The 21,478-nt window shown below is 42.4% G+C and overlaps 1 protein-coding gene across 3 annotated transcripts in view; it reads left to right on the plus strand.

Moving 5' to 3' along the window:
* Window positions 1–21,478, plus strand: part of KLHL3 (kelch like family member 3) — an 82,518-nt gene that overhangs the window by 48,223 nt on the left and 12,817 nt on the right. For all 3 annotated transcript variants that reach the window (XM_072990120.2, XM_020782679.3, XM_078385697.1), the window contains 4 exons: window positions 2,681–2,843; window positions 8,027–8,136; window positions 18,777–18,893; window positions 21,169–21,318. In XM_072990120.2, the coding sequence (XP_072846221.1) occupies window positions 2,681–2,843; window positions 8,027–8,136; window positions 18,777–18,893; window positions 21,169–21,318 (540 nt within the window). The remainder of the gene's footprint in view (window positions 1–2,680; window positions 2,844–8,026; window positions 8,137–18,776; window positions 18,894–21,168; window positions 21,319–21,478) is intronic.

A 21,478-nucleotide genomic window follows, 5' to 3' on the forward strand; every position in this document is an offset into this window, starting at 1 on the left:
TCAGCATGTCACATTTGGATAGGATCCTTTCAGCAATATTAGCCTTTGGATATGAGAGCAGTTTGCGGTCATTTGTGGAAATAATTTAGAGTGAAGTTGGTCTGTCAGTGCAATGGAGCTGCCCCATTTCCCCCGTCAAGGCTCAGATGAAGAGAGTTTTTGTGGGAATACAAGTTTCTTGATTGACTGACATGTTTGACCTTGAAGGCCACAGTCCATATATTTAGGATGAACAAATGGGCTCCAGGTGTCCTCCATGCTTAAATATAGCTCACTTCCATGACCGTTGAGCTTCTGGAAGTTACATTTTTGGTCCACAGTTGCCAGAATGCTCAGCCAGCATGTCCATTACATGATTTTATGTCACTTCAGTGAGTATGGCTGATACGTAATGGTATTTGGCAAATGCAAGGTTATATTGCACTATAAAATCTAAGGAAGAGATTGGCTTGCAAAAAACATGACAGTAAAAACATGGCTTGGGTTATGCTGTAAGGACACTCTATTCCATGCCATGGTATATAACTGTATGTGGGAATTGATGGCTATATATCATGGTAAAATTAATAATACTATGAACAATGAAATTATGAGCTCTTATTTAGGTAAGTTTAAAATGCACAAATAGAAATGACATATTGTATTTATCTCCTCTTTTACTTTTACTTTTTTGAAACACCACCTACTCTATGTAATAAGCTTTAAGAAATTCAGGGATATAGGCATGTTGCTCGGATGTACATATCAGAACTATTATTCTATTCCATCAGATTTTTCTCTATCCATGCTTCTTAGCTGTTTAGCAGAGTAATTCGCAGTCCAGGCAGTCCAGAAATAACTCACACACAGTCCAGCAGCATTTCCTTCAGCAATGTGTATTTACAGCAGCATTTACAGCATTCTGGCAGCATAACGTGTAGAAGTGATCTTCAAGCAGGAAGATACAACTGACTGTACAATTCACACTTATATACACATACAGAACCAATCAGATTACTGGTTGCATCGTCCCTGAGTTGCATCAGCACTGCTGAGTCATCCTGACTCAGTTTTAACACATCTGATCATTATGGCTTCTCATTAATACACTCCATTCTGCTCAGGCCTGTAATTTTCCTTGACAGTAAAGAAATGGAAAAGAGGTATCAAAATGATTATTGCCTGCATGATTACTCTTGCCTTTGGGGATGAGTATATATGCTTTCTGTTTAGTGGTACAGTGGTGCCTCGCTTAGCGAGTGCACGGTATAGCGATGTTTCCGTATAGCGATCCCTTTTTCGGGATCGCTATACGGAAACATACCCGATCTTCGCAATGGGGAAAACCCGCATTGCGAAGATCGGGTATTGCGGCAGCCATTTTGGAGCCGCCGAACAGCTGTTCGGCGGCTCCAAAATGGCCGCCGGAAGCCCGGAAATGGCTGCCGGCAGCCGTTTTCACGCCCTGCCCTCGCTTAGCGAGGGCGTGAAAATGGCTGCCGGCAAGGGGAATCCTCGCTGAACGGGTAAGTAAGCAAGGTATTGGAACGCATTAAACTAAGTTTAATGCGTTTCAATACGTTTTCCCTACCCGTTTAGCGACGATTCCGCATAGCGAGGGTTAATCCGGAACGGATTAACCTCGCTATGCAGGGCACCACTGTATTTCTAAACCTGTAATAGCCTTTTCACTGGCTGAAATCTATGCATACAGAGCTGATGTTGTCATCAGCTGTGGGCTTTTATTGTTAATTAAAAGCTTCTGATTCCTCTTTTGGTCTGGAGGATCCATAAGGACCCCTTCCATCCTGGAGAAGCCTCTGGGGGCCTCAGGATGAGAAGGGGTCTTAAATGTCTGAACATCACCACTGCTGGTCCCACCATGAAACCAAGACTGTTGGCAGAGATTTTTGGACATGAAAGATTCCCTCTGATCTTGAGTCCCCCCAGAGGCTTCACCATGACAAATGGGATCCCTTGGAAGCTTTGGAAGTGATAGTGCTGGGTGGGTGTGGGGGATTGGAAACTATTAATTAATGATAATTCTTATTACTGGACCACCTCTACTTATATCAAGACCCAGTGCCAAGAGAGGTCATCTGGAACTGCCCTTTTAAAGGTGCCAACTGACAAAGCAGTCTAACTTGAAAATGTTTGTAGAAGATTCTCCTGGGTTGTTGCCTTTATGCTCTGGAATTCTCTTCCTGTGTCCCTGTAAAGTATGACTCCCTTCAGGAATTCTGAATTTTATAGCGCAAAGACAATATAATCTTATATTTGCCCAACAGCCAAAAGTTTTAGTGGGTCTTTGGAGGCTAGAAATTGCTGTTCTACCACTTGCATGGCATGCATTTTTCTAAGTTAATGTTTGCGTTGTTGCTAGGTTTTATTGTGTTTTATCATTTATATTGAGTATGTTTATGGTATATGCATTGTTTTGGTGTTGTACACCCTCCTGGGTCTCTTTGGGGGAGCAGAATGACATATAAATGAAATTAATAAAGAAACAGATAAATAAATAAGATAAAAGGTTACAGCTGATGACATCACCAGCTTTGTGCAAGCAGAGCTTGAACCACAAGGATTTCAGCCAGTATTTCTCTTTAAAGAACACTGTGGTGAGGAGTAATGGATCGTTTATCTAAGAAAGCAGTTTGGTTTTTGCTAAATTTCTGTTATCCTTTTCTTCCCTGCCCTTCAGGTTTTGTTGCCAGCAGCCAGCCTGTTGCAGTTGATGGATGTTCGACAAAACTGTTGTGATTTTCTCCAGTCTCAGCTGCATCCCACCAACTGTCTTGGAATCCGCGCCTTTGCAGATGTGCACACCTGTACTGAACTACTGCAACAGGCTAATGCTTATGCAGGTGATCACAGCAGCCTCCAAGAGGTCTTTTGCTTCAAAAGGTTAAAATGTTGATGCCTAGAGGACAGTTTATGCTTCAGTAAATAAATGTTAAAAAGGAAGAGGGAAAATTCCTTTGTTGCTTAGATGCTTTAGACTAGTGGTTCCCGACCTTGGGTAACCCGTATGTTCTTGAACTAATTCCTAGAAGTTTTCGCCACCAAAATAAAGTGGGATTTAACTTTTAGTGCTGTTAGTTGTCTACCATTCTGCTTTTGTACTGGTCATTACTTTGATAGTGGTGCTCTACCTAAACATGCATTTGATGTTTGTTTCAGATCATTTGTGTTTCTCTTAGTTCAACTTTTGATGTCACAGTAAATAATCTAGTATTGAGGATGACCATAGTGGTTATTTATGAAAACATGTAACTCACCATGGCTTACTGTTGAAGTAGCGGTAACATATCGTATATATCTGGTTGCATGCCTGTTCTTCCGCCTTGAACATAAAGACAGAACTAGTCACAGTAACTTGTGTGTTTTCTCTTGTGCGTTCATAAAGAATCAATAGGATTCTGGTTATACTATAGTGGCTGAGTATAGTTGATGTGTTTTAGAAATGACACATATATCAGAGCCAGAATGTGCACCCCTGCAGTAACGATGGGAGATGCATTGCCAAGATGCTTTGACAGGGAGATCATTTTTTTTGTTGAACTGGCTAAGTGTTTCTGGAATTATGTGATCTACATTCTTCGTCAGAGGTGAGCCTGCTACCACATGAATCCCTCTAAGTCTTTTTTCTGCCCCCTTTAGCACCTTCAAGAAAAGTTAAATAACTACCGCTAATGAGATATGGCAGTGAACATTAGCAGCATGGTTTGATGCCAACATTCGGCAACAAACCATTAAATGAATTGCTCTCGGTTGGAAAAGGCAACATTTCATTAGTATTTGCTTAAGTGAGGAAACAATTCCCACTCATTTTTGATGGTGAATCCTTCATTTTGCCAAGGTTTTGGTGTGCTCTTATTACTGAATACATGCGGTGAATTCAGGTTATTCTGTAATAAATGTCACTTGCAGTAAACAATCTACTTTTTCAAAGTGATTAATGAAGTCTGAGTGAGTGGTGTTTTTTTAAAATTAACTTTAAAATTATAGCAATTTAAATTATATATATTTACTGGATTTCAAAACAAGGAATAAGATCAATGAAAGAAGAAGGTCCACTTTCACTTTCCACTATGGCCACTCTTTGGGAGTGTGACCCCTGAACAGACAGCCAACTTGGAAAAAAAAATGTCCATTGATTCTGCAGAAGTTGTTCACCCCAATTCTGGCTTCTGCAGTCTACTGTTTTCCACCTGTTCCTTCCCAGAATCACTTTGAGACCATTTTTCAGTATAATGATCTTCTGTGGGGGTGGGAGGGAGGGGGAGAATTGCAATCCCACAATATGAAAGCCACCATGTTTCCCTCTGCCGGGTCACTGGATAGATATTGTATCAATAACCTCCATGCTTTTTTTTTTTGATAGGGTGAAATAATAGATGGTAATAATCTAAAATATTTAAGAGCAGGGATAAGTAAATGGGGGTCAGTTTTGTGGCCCTAGCAACACCAGCACCTGAAAATGAAACTGCAGGTCACCAGAGGGTCACTGTGTGTTCAGTTTTTGTAAAACTGATTTTTGGCAACAAAAAAGTAGGAAGGGCATGTCTTGTTTTAGAAGAAAATCATACACCATGAGGTGTGTGTGTGTGTGTGTGTGTGTGTGTGTGTGTGTGTGTGTGTGTGTGTGTGTGTAGATAGATAGATAGATAGATAGATAGATAGATAGATAGATAGATAGATCGATCGATCGATCGATCGATCGATCGATAGATAGATAGATAGATAGATAGATAGATAGATAGATAGATAGATAGATAGAGTGGTTCTCAGGGCTCAAATTTTGGCCTTCATGGGTTCAATATTTCCCACTCTGCTCTAAACAAAGAATCAATCAGACTGATTCAGTCTGTTGTAATTGTTTGAGGATCCATCCTCCAAAGTTTTAATACTAGGGAGGAAAAGCACTGTGATATTGATAGAAATTAGGTCCATTGAATGTTGGGAGATATACTCAGCCATACAGAATTGTCAGCTACGTTCATGGAAGCCACCAGATCACAGCAGGTAGTAAGAGTTAAACACTTGTAGAGATAACCTAGTCTGTCAAGGTAGGTTATATTTCAGACGTGTCACATATGAGGAACTTTCAGTATATTTGGACTGTCATCTAGAGTGATGCACAGACCTGGTGAAGCTCCATATAAGGTGGACACACATGATTTCATCTGAACAACCTCTATGGCAAAACAAGAATGCAGACTCTAGAGACATCTCTGGGGTTTCTTTTTTAATTTTGGTATGCCTGAAGGCAACAGATTGCTAGTAAGTGTATTATACTAAAGCAAACATTTGTCTTTCTTGAAGCATCAGCCATCCCCAGTCTGAGATTTCTGTGACCTCCACAGGAACCGTTGCATAGCTCTTTACAAACACACTGGATAGGAAGTGCTGGATGTGAACCGCATTACCTGCAGATCTAGATAAAACCTTTTCAGTCACCCTTTGGTGCGTAACACACTTTGGAGAAACTGATCTGGAACAAATGGCTCACCACAAGAACCTTGTTGCTTTTTAAAAAAGAACTACTTAATATTTAACCAGATAACTATTGCATTCAGTTTATAATGTTGTTCGGTAATTACAAGAGCTGTTTTTGTTGTTTTATTAGCCTCCATGAAGTTCTTTTTACTTTAATGTATTTTGTGGAGTTAATGAAATGTCTTTCAAAAATGCTGCCAAAATTCTTTGGCTATACATTAACTGTGCTGAACTAAATTTCTACATGTTTAAAAAAAACTTGACAAGAGCATGTAAGAATGTGTAGAAGTTAATTCATCTTTGAAAAGTAGCTGAAAACAGAAAATGTGGACTTATTAACATATGGGTGTATGTTTTGTCTTTCTAAAGTTTGGACTCCTTCCTTCCTTCCTCTTTAATAACATTTGGGTTATCTGTAAACCACTATTTTGTTAAAGGTTAAGCAGAAATTTATGTCTGTCTGTGAGTACCATCTGCTGGTAAACAGAGGAACAGTCTTGGCAAGAACTGAAAAAACAGAAATAGAAAGAGGCAGTATGGAAAATAGGGAATGTAGCATCTAGAGGAGGGAATCAGTACCATAATGTATCTGTATGTATATATTAATGAGAATCACATCACTGACTATGGTGCTTATTAACCAGGAAAACTAGTCAGATGTTGCAATCCCCTGGAGAGTGTTTAGATTTCCTTTTATGGGTTCTGGGCTGCTATGGAAGCTGCTCTGTTTCATTCTGCCTAAAGGAAATGGGATGAGATCACTTGTCTATCTAACTCAGCATTGGGTAAACCAGCCTTCTCTCAATATGGTGCATTTCAGATATGCTGGCCTATAGCTCTCATCATTACCAGCTGCCACCAGGCTGAACTGTCTACATGAGCTGTCAGCAACTTGTCAGGGTTTCAAAGAAGGTTTGTCTGAGATTGAATTGGGGGTCTTTTGCATGGAAAGCATATGTTCTGTCATCGAGCTGTGGTTTTTACATTGTGCATATGAAACTCAGAGGTTTACATACACAGCAGCAGATGGCCCGCTTAACAGTGTGGTTGTGGAGTTCCCTTTTTTACCTTTTTACAGGTGTATCACTGCCTGATATTCAGATTGCTATTTATGTCATGGCATCATATTTCTGCTGGTTTTTCCCCCTTCTACTTTCAACCAGGGATGCCAAATGTTCTACCTGCACAGCAGTCAGAAAATGACAGCGCAGGGGCAGAGGCACACCTAAGACAGTGTCAGGGAGAGATGGCATTTGGCATGATCAGTTAGCAATTAATAATACAATTTTAGATCGATATCTGATGCATTTTTGGGAATTGCTAAATTCTCTTTTCCACTGTTGTTTCCTTGTAGCACAGAATTCTATAGTTAGCTTTCTTCCAGTTTCTCCTTGGAGGCATCACAGCTCAGTGACAAGTGAAAATAAGAAAGGCCATGCTGAATTAGAGGAGAGCCCCATCTAGTCCAGAATTTTTGTCACATGGCAACCTGCCAGTTGTCCTCTGGGGAGTCCAGAAACTGGAGATCAATGCAAAAGATCACTCCAGCTAATCCTGTCCAGCAGTTCATATATAGAGGCATCCTAAAAGAGCAAAGCGTCTTCCATCCTTTTGAAGACTTGACACTTCTTATTTGGCACAGACCTTTGTGGACAGTTAGCGGGTTCTTCAGAAACAGAATCATAGGGATCCTCACTGATCGCCCTCTTCTTCATGAGTCTCTGTTTAAGCCCTCCAAGTTCGCAGCTCTCTCTGCTTGTGCCAGTGAATCCCAGTGGACCACATTTGGTTTCCAGCATTATGAAAGAGGGAGAAAAGGGTGCCCCTGTTTCTTTTCTCCACACCATGCACAATTTTGTTTTATATATAAAACAAAACTAAAGAGGCTCCAGTGTGATAACCATTCCTCACAGGAAACTTGCACCAGGCTCTTGATAATTTTGGATTGCCTTTTCCGGTGTCCCTTTCCCATCTCTACAGTGCCCTTTTTTCTGGGTACATCAACCAGAGTGGTATGTAGTATTCCAAGGAGAATTATAGCATATATTTATGTAAGGGTGGTTGTGAGAGTGGCAAATTTAAGTTTGATTCCAGTTCTAATTATCCCGAAAATGGAACTGGCTGCAAAACAACTCTTCCCCTTTCAGGCAAAAATCACTTTTCAGGCGGCAAGCGCTGCTGCTGCCGCCAAAGGGCAGGGCTTACAGCTCATGGGGCTCTTGAATTCAGAGGCTCTTAAAATGGAGGACTCTTTAGCTAATATTGTTGAGCTCTTCCTGGCTGATATTTCTAAAAACATTCTTACTACTATCCTGTTCCTTATTTTCTCTGCTTCCTTTGTAAGCTGCCTCCTGCCACAGGTTTCCTTATTATGCCTTGTCCTTCCTGCAAGTGTGGCATGGGCTTCAGGGATGAGGCCCATCTGAAAGTTGTCTGAATGACCCTGGTGGTCCCTGATGCATAGCTAGTACTGGTGAACCTCGGCCTTAGACTGTCGATTTCATTGTAATCTTCCTTTTCTTTCTTGACTTCTGATTCTTTTGAACAGAGCAGCATTTTCCTGAGGTGATGCTTGGTGAAGAATTTCTTAGTCTAAGCCTGGACCAAGTTTGCAGTTTGATATCAAGTGACAAGCTCACAGTTTCGTCAGAGGAAAAGGTATAGTCTGCAATGCACTTTGAAATACGTTTTTGACACCATACGAAAAACAACAGTTTTTTTTAGATGTCCGGTGTTAGACTTATGCAGACTTTAAAGTCCAGTCTTAGAAGATGCGGAGAACAATGAAAACCTAACCCTCTAAATCAGGCATGGGCGCTTCGTCCAGCACCAGGTGATACTGCACAATAAGTCTCTTTCATAGGTGGGTATGTTAGGCTAAAGCTGATGAGATTAGGTACATTCCTTCCACCCTGATCAAATATTTCTTTTAAGCTCCATTTATCAATTGGCAAAATTAACATATAAATACTTCTATTGCTGCTGCTACTCAAACAGATAAAATTTAATTAAATAGTTTTATTAAAGAAGATACAAGCTGATTTTAGCCTTAGATTTGTGTTTCCCATGGATCAACAGATCTTTAAAGAAAAAAAAAACCTAGAATTAATACAATGTGCACAAATAATATATTTTTGAAAAGAGTAATTATTTTTCTTACAGTTATATTCCAGTAAAGGTGTTTTTCAGATCTTTCCAAGTATGATGTATTACATGTGTCTAGACTGAGGTAACAGACTATTCTATTAGCTAATATAAGCAAGCCAGCATCCCTGGCGGTTGAGGACCCTGGAGGTTGTAATTCAGTGAAGTTACTTTCTTAGACTCTGCACATACAATGCCATTGTAGTGATTTAGGCTGTGCATTAGTATATTAGCTATGTTGGTGAAAATAAGTAAAAGCTGATTTCAGAAACTTGCAAGGCCTACAGCTGATGAGTGGCTTTAATCCCCCCACCCTCCCCCATTTGGCCTTTTGAACAGGACCAGGAATTTGCCTCTAACCATATTCTTAATTTCCCACAATGCTCTCAAATTCATGCCATTCTGGGGCATTTTGAGAAAATCTTTGGTGGTGGTGGTGCTATATATTGTCATTCAAACACTGCTTCAGGTATTACCTCCATAGCTAACTAATTTGCCCCTCCTTGGCCCATTGATAGTGAAAAAGATACAGCAGGGAGTACATTTGGCCTTGGATTCCTAAGACCTTGTCAGCTATAGATAATGACTGTTGGTGTAACTATATCTGGTGATGTTAGTAGCAGGAGGAGATTTTTGTGTGACTTGCAGACAACATTCTCTCTAATTTTCTGGAGTGCTACATGGAGGCTTTGCTCCTGTGGGTGAGATTTCAGCCATGAGTGAAAGCAAATAGGTGAAAACACTGGCTTAGCTGCTTGTGCCTGATGCAGAGTTACACACCTGTGCACCTGAGTGCCTTAGAGCAGTGGTCCCCAACCTTCAGCCTCCAGATGTTCTTGGACTTCAACTCCCAGAAATCCTGGCCAGCAGAGGTGGTAGTGAGGGCTTCTGGGAGCTGTAGTCCAAGAACATCTGGAGGCCCAAGGTTGAGGACCACTGCCTTAGAGGGAACGTTGCTTGCAGATAATCTGTTTCACTGTCTGAAAGCTATGGGAGCTATGTGACAATAGAAGGAAGCCTTTAATTACCAAAAATCTTCCGTTACTGGTAGCACAATCGAATGAGAGCAGTTTTGGCCAAGGAAATACTTCTTCCTTCTATCATGCAGCTTCCATGGCTTCCACATTGTGAAATGGATTATTTGCAGTTTAGCCAAGCTGTGGGAATTTCTTAATTATGGACAATCTTCCTCTGGCTGATGACATCACCAGCCTTCCACAGGCCTGGTTATACCAGCAAGATTTCAGACAATAAGCCTTAGTGTCTAGACTCCTGAGCATCTTTTTATGTACCTATTGTGCTTTATCAATTATTACACTTCTGTCTTGCTCTTTTTTCAAAGACTTTAAAGTGGCTTATAATAAAACAATTGATAGGCAGCTAAAATAATGAAAGAAACTGACCATTATATCACTATTATAAATTATGGGACAAATGAAGACATGTTGACCTGCCACTGAACAGACTGCAGCATCAGCATCAGTTGTTTAAGAGTGTTCTATGGTTATGATACTGTCACATACTATTTCCTTAGCTGTCACGTTTTGTATCTGCCCAGGATAAAAACCCTTCTAGATACAACTACACATATTAATTGTAATATGGAAATGGTATCAGCCTCTGTGGAGATCTGTGGTATAGGAAAGGGTCCTCCTTCGAATGTTTGATTCCCAAACCATTTCAGACTTTAAAGAGGAGTGCTTTTATTGCTTGCTTGCTTGCTTGCTTGCATTTGTTCATAGGCTCTTTGTGATTTCCAATAGATTAAAATAATCAAAAACATTAAGAAAGTGGACCATTGCACCATCTTTGCACTGTGATATAAAGAACAGTGGCAAGATTGTAGAATATAAATAAAATTAACATAATTCTGTGTCATCCTAAGAAAGGTTTGATAACTGTTGTCCAGGAAGATTGAGGTCAATTAAGCTATACAGCACCTTAAATCAACCATAAGTAACTTTAGTAGTGGGGGAAAGATTTCCTATGAACAGCCACTAATTAAGCTTAAAAAATTTAAAAATAAAAATGAGGAGCCACAGAATTCAAAGTTGACAATTTACAAGAGAATTAAACGAGGACTTAATTAACCTTTTATAAAAAATACAGTGAGCTGAACAGAATGTAATTAGTGCCACTTTAAATTTAATGTCCCATTACTAATTTACACTGGCCAAATGATACGCATTTTTAAAAGAACCAAATGCCATCACCAGTTTTATTCTACAATCCCAGCTGGTTTATGCATTCCAGGGCACACCCAGTAAATGTAACACACGCACCCCTTTGTACTCTTGATTGACATAAATATTTCCAGCCTGAAAGTTCATACAAAGCCTGATTCCTCCACAAAAATAGATTTCAAGTTGTTGGTCTTGACAAGGATCAACATTTCAATTAATGGATTGCTTATATATTTATGGGACTAGATTTCTGTGTGGTCAGGACCATAGATGTCAGTGTGGTGAAGACTATACTGTTGGCCATGTTGGCTGGGGATAATGGGAGTTGATGCACATCTGGAGGACACCAGGTTGGTAGTAGTGGTGTATATCATGGTTTGTGACATGTAATAAGAAAGTGATGGTGCCTTCACACACACAAAAGGAAACTTCATTATTTTAAGTGGGTGTCAAGTAGTATTCAGAGTTGTGGAGAAAATATTATCTTTGGGCATGAAAATCTGACTGATTAAAAAAAAGTTCCCAATGGCTGGTGCATAACGTTTTTCTATGTCACATAACTCCTTGATCCTTCTGAAGTCCTTGATAGAAGTTCTTTACTTCCAACACACAGTGAATTCCAGTATCCTCAGATATTACAGTGGTGCCTCGCATAACGTTTTTAATTGGTTCCAAAAAAAAACAACCTTATGCGTAAAAAACTTTATGCGAAACACCATTTCCCATAGAGATGCATTGGAAACCGGTTAATCCGTTCCAATAGGCACGGATTGCCGTCCTTAAGCGAAAAAACCCATAGGAAACATCGTTAAACGATACAATGTATCCTCCATTGGAATGTATTGTAGCTGACTCAATATGTTTCAATGGCTTTGCGAAGTCAATTTTTGCAAAATTAAGTGTGTCATAAAAGGGTCAAAAATGGTTTTAAATGCTTGGATTAGCTTCTGCACCCTCTAAAACAGATGCAAAAGTTAATTTGGCTTTGATCTGACTTTTCGTTAATTAATGGTGAATTTTTTTCCCCCAACTTTTGACAGCTGTCAAAATCTGACAGCTCCATTAATTCCTATGGGGGAAGAAAAAATTCACAAAAAATTAATGAAGACTCAGCAACTGTTCTAAATTCTTGGGTTCGTTAGAGGACCCCCTAAATTGTGTGCAAACCTGATTTGGCTTTGATCTGAACTTTCGTTAATTTTTTGTAAATTGTTTTCTCCCCCATAGGAAAGCATGGAGCTGTCAGATTTTGACAGGTCCATTGGTTCCTATGGGCCAAAAAACAAAAATTCACAAAAAATTAACGAAACGTCAGATCAAAGCCAAATCAGGTTTGCACATGACTTAAGGGGTCCTCTAACGAATCCAAGCATTTAGAACCGTTTTGGACCCTTCTAAGACACTTTTTAAATTGAAAACAAAAAAAACGTTAAGCGAAGCAGGGGACCTAAAACCAAAAACGTTAAGCGAAGCATGGTCCCAAAAACGCTATGCGAAAATCGCCCATAGGGAAAAACGTTATACGAAGCACAATCTGCCTCTGAAAAAATAAACGTTAAGCGAAAAAAATGTTAAACGAAGCAAACGTTAAGCGAGGCACCACTGTACATCCTTTTTCTTTTCATTAATATTATTGAAAGATTGCCAAGCAAAAGAGTGGATGTCAGAATAAAACATGCAAATCGAGTTCTCTGTCTCCCTGTCCCTCACTCACACATACTTTCTGTAATTCTTCTAGGGGTAAAAGTGGTATGGGTATTTTTTTTTAAATTTAGATCCAAGGAACTCAACCTCATAATTTATAGTTCTTCATCGTGGTCTTGCAGACAAAAAGGGTTAAGTCAGCGCCTGCGCTGGTTCCTTCAGAATATTCTCGAGCTCTGCAGAAAAGAAACATAGTTTAAGATTACCTACGCTGTGCATGCTCCACCCGCCCAATCCTCAGTTCCATTTCTCCGCTGTGCAAAGTGGTTCCTTGCTTCTTAGCTCTGCTAAATTCGCGATTTCTACATTGCTTTTCCTGGCTTTTTTACCATTTGACGTGTTATTTGGACTTTCTACTGCTTATTGGACTTGGCTTTGGCATTTCGGCTCACTCTCAGGACTTTGGCTGTGAGTTATTCTTTTCCCGCCTTTTTTACCGGTCGCTCCCGGTTCCTTTCTGCCTCAAAACCGTTGACTATGGAGCTCCCCTCTCCACCAGCTACTTCTTCTGCTGAGGGTGGTTCTCAGCAATTACCTGGGGCTGCTCCTTCTGAAGCTGCTGCTGCTAAACCTCACAAGAAGGCTGCAGCAAAGAAAGGCTCCTCTTCCAAAGCCACTTTGGCTCCCAAGCCTGCAAAGCAACCGAAAACAAAGCAGCCTGTTAAAAATAAATTTTCTACTCAACACCTTCCCTCCACCTCTTCAGCCATGCCTTCGCCGAGCTTGGAGGATTCATCTAGTCCCCTCGCTCCCTCCGAGGCAACCTGAGCCAGCTATACCCCTTGCCGCTCCCTCTCCAACGCCAAGTCAGCTTGTCCAGGTTACTGCAAGCTTGGGTTTAGCCCCTCTTAGCCCTGTTTCCACCGGGCAGGCGTCTCTGGCTCCATCGGTTTTTCCAGTTCCCTCCCATTCCAGCCCTCCGCCTCCCCCCAACAGAGTGGAGAAGAGGAAACATCTTTCCAGTGATCGACATCGTTCGAGGGAAATTAAGGAGAAGCGCCGTTCTCGACGTCGACACAGATCTTCCTCTGAGGACTCTTCCACTTCGGGGCTGAGGCGTAGAAGACATAGGCGCCGCCGTAGAAGGGACTACTCTTCCTCTCCCTCCTCGTCGGATCGACATCGACGTCATAGGCGTACCAAGTATGTCTATGTAACTTCTTCTTCATCTGTCTCCTCCCCGCCTCGGAAGCATCGACGTTGACATAAGGACTCTGTAGGAAAGCCCTCACAGCCAGTTCCGCTTCCACCAAAACCGACTGGCCCTCCTGCTGTTCCTGTCTCTCTGGCTACTCCATTACCCCCACAGCAGCAGTCACTTGTAACTGCGCTCGATGTTGACCCTCGCCGTCGGAACAGGAGACATGAGCCCTCTTCGGATGATGAGGTGCCTTTCTCCTCTCAGGCTTCTGACTCAGATCGTGACCTTCCTCAGCAGCCAAAGGGTGATGAGCTACCCGTAGGGGAGACTGTGGAACCCGACACCGGTGATCCACATGAATCCTCGCCTTCTGAAGACTTTTCCTCATATTCTCAAATGTTGTCCAGACTTGCTAAGACCCTCAAACTACATATGGATGAGCCCGCACTTCCAGAGGAAGATTTGATTTTCGGAGATATTAACAAGGAATGCTCTCCTCCCCCTAGTTTATCCCATCTCCCAGCCTTATTGAAAATTATAAAGGAACTTTGGGACCATCCTTCGGCTGCGGTCCCACAGCCTAGGCACACTGAGAATATGTACAAGGTTACTGGAGACAATGCTAAGTTTCTTTTGAAACATCCGATCCCTAACTCCCTCATAGTGGAAACCAATTGCACCAAGCCCACTGGGAGAGCCCACGTCATTCCTACCAACAAAGAAGGCAAAAAATTGGAAATGATTGGTAGACGCATCTACTCACTAATCTATTTCCTCCGTGTAGCTAATTATCAAACAGCTTTAGGTGCCTACCAAAAACAACTCTGGTTGAAGATTCTCCCAGGGTTGCAGCTAATCCCAGAGGATGTTCGTCAGGGATATCTGAACATTTTCAAGGAAGCTCAGACAGTTTCTAAGCATCAAAGGATTGCCACCAGGGTCCTAGTCTCATCAGTGACCCTCCGTAGGCATGCCTGGCTTCGGTCTGCTAATATTCTGGATGACATGAAAATCAAAGTTGAAGATCTTCCCTTTGATGCTTCTGGCCTCTTTAGTGAAAAAACAGATGGCCACCTCGAGGAATTGCACAAGGCTAAGAAAACGGCTAAGTCCTATTACTTTCAGCCGCAACCACGTTTTACTAAATATCAGTGGCGGAAGCCTTCAACCCAATATGCTCCCCCTACGCAACAGTTTAGACAATTCAAAGGTCAATCTCAATCTAGATCCTCACAGGGTTCCTCTATCAATTCGACTTACTGTGCTCAATCCTCTCAGAGGCGTCAATCCTATAAACCTCCTGCGAAGAAACAGAAGCATTATCTTTGACTCCACAACAATCTTACTGCACCCCTCTCCCACAACACGACTATAACCGTTTTTTCAAAACTGGTCCATCATCACAAGAGACTCTTGGGTTCTGGACATCGTTCATTCTGGCTATCGTCTGAAATTTATAGAGTATCCTCCTCTAGGTCGGGTAGAACACACATCATTCGACCCTACCTTAGAGGAGGAAGTTCGGTCCTTGCTAAGAAAATGGGCCATTCAGCAAGTTCCAAGACGAGATGCTGCAAACGGTTTCTAGTCAAGGTATTTCGCTGTCTCCAAAAAAGACGGCGGAATAAGGCCCATCATGGACCTGAGAACCCTGAACACTTACCTTCATCCTCGCCGATTTCGCATGGTAACATTGGAGTTCATCATTCATCTCCTGAAACAGAACGATTGGTTTGTGGTCATCGACCTAAAGGACGCTTATTTTCACATAACCATTCATCCTGCTCATCGCAAATTCCTCGGGTTTGTCTTCCAAGATGTCATTTATCAATTCCTGGCTCTCCCGTTTGGTCTCACCACAGCCCCCCGGACTTTTACCAAGTGCATGGCACCTATTGCTGCTTACCTGAGACTCCACGGTGTCCATGTATTTCCCTACATAGATGACTGGCTAGTGGTCTCCCCTTCCCCATGCAAAGCCCTAAAAGACACAGAGTTCACTTTGCATGTACTGAAAAATCTAGGTCTCACAGTAAATTACAAAAAATCTCATCTGACGCCTTCACATGTGGTGAACTACATCGGTGCTACAATAGATGCCACCAGGGGTTGCATCTTTCTTCCACAGGAGCGAATCCACAAGATCCTGAAAGTAGTGAACAAGTTCAAACCGCGGTCGACAGTCACAGCGTTCCACGCTCAACATCTACTCAGCCTCATGGCACCGACAACGACCGGCTTGGCACATGCACGACTCAAGCTCAGGTCATTACAGGCCTGGCTCATGTCACTCTTTGACCCCCTCCATCATCATCAGGGCAAGCGTCTTGAAGTCACGCCAGAACTGGCTGCAATGGTGGGCGTTTGTACCGCATTTACAGGTGGGATGTCCCTTCCAACCTCTACAGCTGACCGTCCAAGTCATCATGGACGCAAGTCCGACAGGCTGGGGGGCTCATTGTGGCCGTCATTGAGTTCATGCCCAGTGGTCCCCACAGGAGCAGATTCTCCATATCAACCATTTGGAGATTCTAGGCATCATCAAAGCACTCAGAGCCTTTTTCCCCCTAGTGCATGGTCGTGGTGTGCAAATAGTCACGGACAATACCACGACCATGTACTATATAAACAAACAAGGGGGAACTCACTCTCATTCACTTCTGTTCCTGACGATAACACTGTGGGAATAGTGTTACCATCATCACATTTTTCCAGTAGCGGTGCATGTATTGATGCAGGACAACATTCTGGCCGACGGGTTGAGCCGCCACTCGATGCAGATGCACGAGTGGAAACTCAACATCAGTGTCTTTCGGGAATTGTGCCACCGATGGGGCGCACCTTGTGTGGACGTTTTTGCCACCCAAATGAACAGGAAATGCCCTCTCTACGCCTCCAGGGCGGGCAAAGGACGGGGTCCCCTGGGGGACGCCTTTATGATCTCGTGGACGATGGGACTCTTATACCTGTTCCCCCCATTCCCCCTAATACAGAGGACGTTAGTAAAACTCCGCCAGGAGTCGGCTCAGGCAATTCTGATAGCACCACTCTGGCCTCGTCAGTCATTGTTCCCGACCCTGACCTCCATGGCAATAGACTCGATCCGACTCCCACTGTTCCCTGCCCTACTTTCTCAGGATGCGGGCAAGATTTTTCACCCGGACCTCCAAACTCTGCACCTTGCTGCGTGGAGGGTCTCCCCAAAATTAGGGAAGTTTTAGACAAGTCTAAGAAAGAGTCCACTTCTTTGTTATATGGTTACAAGTGGAAAAGTTTCCTCAAGTTCACTGAGGCTAGAGGTCTTACGCCTTCCCCAGTTACCCTTTCTGCTATGTTACAGTTCCTCCGGTACTTGTTCGATTTTAACCTATCTATTTCCACCTTGAAAGTTTATCTTGCCACTATTGTTTCCTTCCAACCTCAAAATTCACCTGCTTCTCGTCTTTTTTCACATCCTACCGTGAAAGCCTTCCTCCTACGACCTCCTGTGAGATGACCAGTGCCACAATGGTCACTTCTTCTTGTGTTGCACGCCTTGATGCGGCTGCCCTTTGAGCCTATGGCGACTTGTGACCTCAAGATGCTTTCACTCAAAGTACTATTTTTAGTCACCATAACTTCTGCTCGCAGGGCCAGTGAGTTGGCTGCCCTTCGAGCTGACCAACCATTCTTACAATTCTTTCCAGACAAGGTTATTTTGCACACTGATGTTTCCTTTCTCCCCAAAGTGGTATCTAATTTCACTTGAATCAGCCTCTTCTACTGCCTACCTTGTTTTCTGAACCTACTAATGATACAGAGCGCGCGCTCCACACTCTGGATGTCAGGAGATCACTTGCTTTCTATGTTTCACGGACCAAAGAATTTCGTTTATCTTCTAAGCTGTTCCTCTGTTACTTTGGACATAAAAAGGGTCTTCCAGCAGCTCCTTTGTCTATTTATCGGTGGCTTGTCTCTACGATATCATTGGCCTATGAACTCCAACATAAGGTGCCACCCGACGGTCTGCGTGCCCACTCGACTAGAACAGTCGCCTCGTCTGCAGCTCTCCTGTGTGGCATAGATCTACCTGATATCTGTCGAACTGCCACTTGGTCGCGGGCATCCACCTTTATCACACACTACAGGTTGGACCTCAGGGCCAAGAATGAGACGAGATTTGGCAGGGCTGTGCTGACTTCTGCTCTTCAGTGATGGCCCTCCTTCCGGTGAGTTAGCTTGCTAGTCACCCTTTTTGTGTGCATTCACAGAAGACCACAATGAAGAAAGAGAGGTTACTTGCCTGTAACCATGGTTCTTCAAGTGGTCATTCTGTGAATTCACACAAGCCTGCCCGACCTCCCCAGTTTCCGTCATTGAATTTATCTAGTTTATGCCTTCACATCTGTGGCGGACAAATGGAACTGAGGATTGGGCAGGCGGAGCATGCGCAGTGTAGGTAATCTTAAACTATGTTTCTTTTCTGCAGAGCTCGAGAACATTTCGAAAGAACCAGCGCAGGCGCTGACTTAACCCTTTTTGTGTGAATTCACAGAATGACCACTTGAAGAACTATGGTTACAGGCAAGTAACCTCTCTTCATTATACCACATTGTCCAGAAGACAGATGACTTTAACATTTGACTTGAATGTGCATTGCATAATTTGAGGTTTGCAAAAGAGCTGAGGGCTGTGGCATATGGAAGTAATGTTTTATGTTTGCATCTAGCAGCACTTGATATAAATACACTGGTTTTTATTCTTATTTGCAGCTGTCTTTTATTAAATTATTGGTCAGTTTTGTACCTAACCATTGTCCTCTGGAAAATGAGGCCGTTGAAAATGAAATAAACTGAAACAAATAATGAACAAATTAAAACCTGAAACTAAAAAGTAAACCAAAGGGCCCAGGACTTGCCTGGAGTACAAACCTTTGCCAAACACTGGTGCCGGAATTAAAGGGTCCTTGCCTCCCCCCCCCCCCGTCTTTTCTTCCCTATTAAATGGAATTTACTTGGCTTATGTGAATTTGTCACATGGCTTGCTGGATCACAGCTTTCAAAGTTGGATTTATACGTTTCTGGAAGTATTTATGATAGTTTGGCATTTGTGTCCTTTTAGACAGACAGTTTTCCTCCTCTGTTTAGGTGTTCGAAGCTGTCATTTCTTGGATAAATTATGAAAAAGAGTCTCGCTTAGAACACATGGCGAAGCTGATGGAGCATGTCCGTCTCCCTCTCTTGCCCAGAGATTACCTTGTACAGGTCAGTATTCACCTGTAAGATTTAAACGTAAATCATATGAATCTGGGCTACTTGCTTGTGCTTCAGCATCCTTCAGAAGACCATGAACAGCAGAACTGCACTTCCTTGTTCATCACCTTGCTAGATGAATCCTCCCTTTTTGAAAATTCAGCTGAATAGAATGGGGGCTAAAATTCTCAAGAATACTTGGTGATATATGAAGCTATTACTTCTAGGTCAGAATAACAGGAGGAGACTGGGAAATTTCTCCTTACCAGTCATCCTATTTTGAGCTTGTTTCACCAGCTGGTTAAGTCTGGCAGGAATGAGGAATATTCCCTCTTTAGGAAAAGAGGGCCACAACCTTCTGTGAGTAATGTCTGTACCTGCAGTACAGTTCTTTTGAGTATTATTTCCCACAGCTCCTGTGCCAGACTCCACATAGTCATCTTTAAATATCCAAAGCTAAAAATAAAATTCTGGATGATTGGCATTAGAGTTGCTGAAGAAGGTGTTTTGGTACATACACACACACACACATTGTCACTTCGTGGTTTTGAAAGCATACAGAGATGTTGGCTCTCTGGAACGCACTATTTGGAACAACTAACACAGATTTCTTTTCATCACAGCTCAGATAGATGGATGATCAGGCAAAATAGTCCCTGTCCCATTCTTGGCTATGGAAGGAGAAGGAGACAGAATTGTTTGCATTTTGGAGAAAAGTGTGTGTCAGACTTTATTTACATAACATGTGAATGGAGGAGCCCTTAATGTTTGAGACACTAGGTTGCAACCACTTTTTATTCATGTGTTTTTGCGTACATGATTTATATGTACATAAGGCTGGGTAGCTTAGTGAGTTAGGTGTCTGGCTGCCAAGCCAGAGGTTGAAAGTTTGATTCCCCACTGTCCCTTCTGGGAGTACAGCCAGCCTGTGTGGCCTTGGGTGAGCTGATTAGTCACAGGAAGGGGATGATAAACCCACTTCTGAGTACAGTGGTGCCTCGCTTAACGAGTGCACCATTTAACGAAGAATCCGTATAGCGATCCCTTTTTGGGGATCGCTATACGGATCAGCCCCAATTGCCGCACTCGCTTTGCGACGATTGGGGCGTCCGGCGGCCATTTTGGAGCCGCCGAACAGCTGATCGGCGGCTCCAAAATGGCCGCCGGACGCGAAAACATCGCTGGAGGGGTAAGTTTCGAAGCTTATTGGAACGCATTAAACTAAGTTTAATGCATTCCAATAGGCTTTCCTTACCCGCACAGCGATGTTTTCGTATAGTGAAGGTTAATCCGGAACGGATTAACCTCGCTATATGGGGCACCACTGTACTGTGTACTTGGGAAACCCTGAAAAGGGTCACCGTGTCAGAATTGATTTGATGGCACATGATTATTATTAATTACCAAAATGTACACACATACACGCACACACAGAATTATTGCATGTCCAGAATATCTGGTCCTCCCCAATAATAAATTATAAGCTTCAGAACTTCCTTCCTCTTACTGTTTATACTCTGTTTATAACCAGTAAGTGGTGTCACAGTAAGTATTTGGACCATCTATGTGTGGCCTTTAGTTCACATATGAGACTGGATAAACATCTGTATTGTTTACACACTCCCCTCTTCGTGTCCCACGGGTGGAGGAGAGAGGTGTATGAAAAGTGTTATTTCCCGACCTTTCTCCCTCTGTGGTCACACTCTTTCCAAACTGAAGGGTGGTGAAGAATTCAGCTGAATCATATTGAGGGTTCCATCCTTCACCCCAGGATGGATAGCTTTCAGAGTTAGGAGTGGGTTGATTGTCACCAGCACAACCCTCGTCTTTCAAAAGGAATTGATCAGGTAAAGAAGAGAGAGGGGGAGAGGCTTAAATCTCTCTGTCCTCACATCCTGAGATGGGAGAAGTAAAGTATGTGTGTATATCTGTGTATTTTTGAGGAAATGAAGCAAGGGAGAAATCTGTATGTATGTACTTAGTATCTCTCATCCTTCCATCATTCTTCCATCCACCAGCCATCACCACATATAGCCCCTGGGGCAAAAAGCTTGCCCACCTTTGATTTGTTAATATAGCACCACTTGACATGTTGCAGCCTTGGGGCCCAGTTTGCAATGGGTTAAATATGGAGATGACTCAGACAAGTCAGATGTGGAAGAAGCAGTACTAGTGATACGCCAGAATTATTAATGACAAGGTTAAAGCAATCTTCCGTCGATTCAGAGGTGTTTTTTTTTCATTAGTGAAGGGTAGCCATAATATTAATCTTTGTTGAGATTTTCAGACAGTTGAAGAAGAAGCTTTAATTAAGAATAATAATACATGCAAGGACTTCCTTATTGAAGCCATGAAATACCATTTACTTCCACTGGATCAAAGACAGCTGATAAAGAATCCAAGAACAAAACCAAGAACGCCAGTTAGCTTGCCAAAGGTAAGCGTAACCTTGTTGCTGAGAAACTCAGATGCAGTTCATTCTCTTGCTAATCCAAAGACCCAGTATGTTGGCTACACCTGGTAGTAATTTTGTATCAAGCAGAGAAATTTTGTGGCCTCATATGCTAGCATCTTTTTTAACCCATTAGAGCTATTTA

This window comes from Pogona vitticeps, chromosome 2 (assembly GCF_051106095.1).
Source record: "Pogona vitticeps strain Pit_001003342236 chromosome 2, PviZW2.1, whole genome shotgun sequence".
NCBI classification, from domain to species: domain Eukaryota; kingdom Metazoa; phylum Chordata; class Lepidosauria; order Squamata; family Agamidae; genus Pogona; species Pogona vitticeps.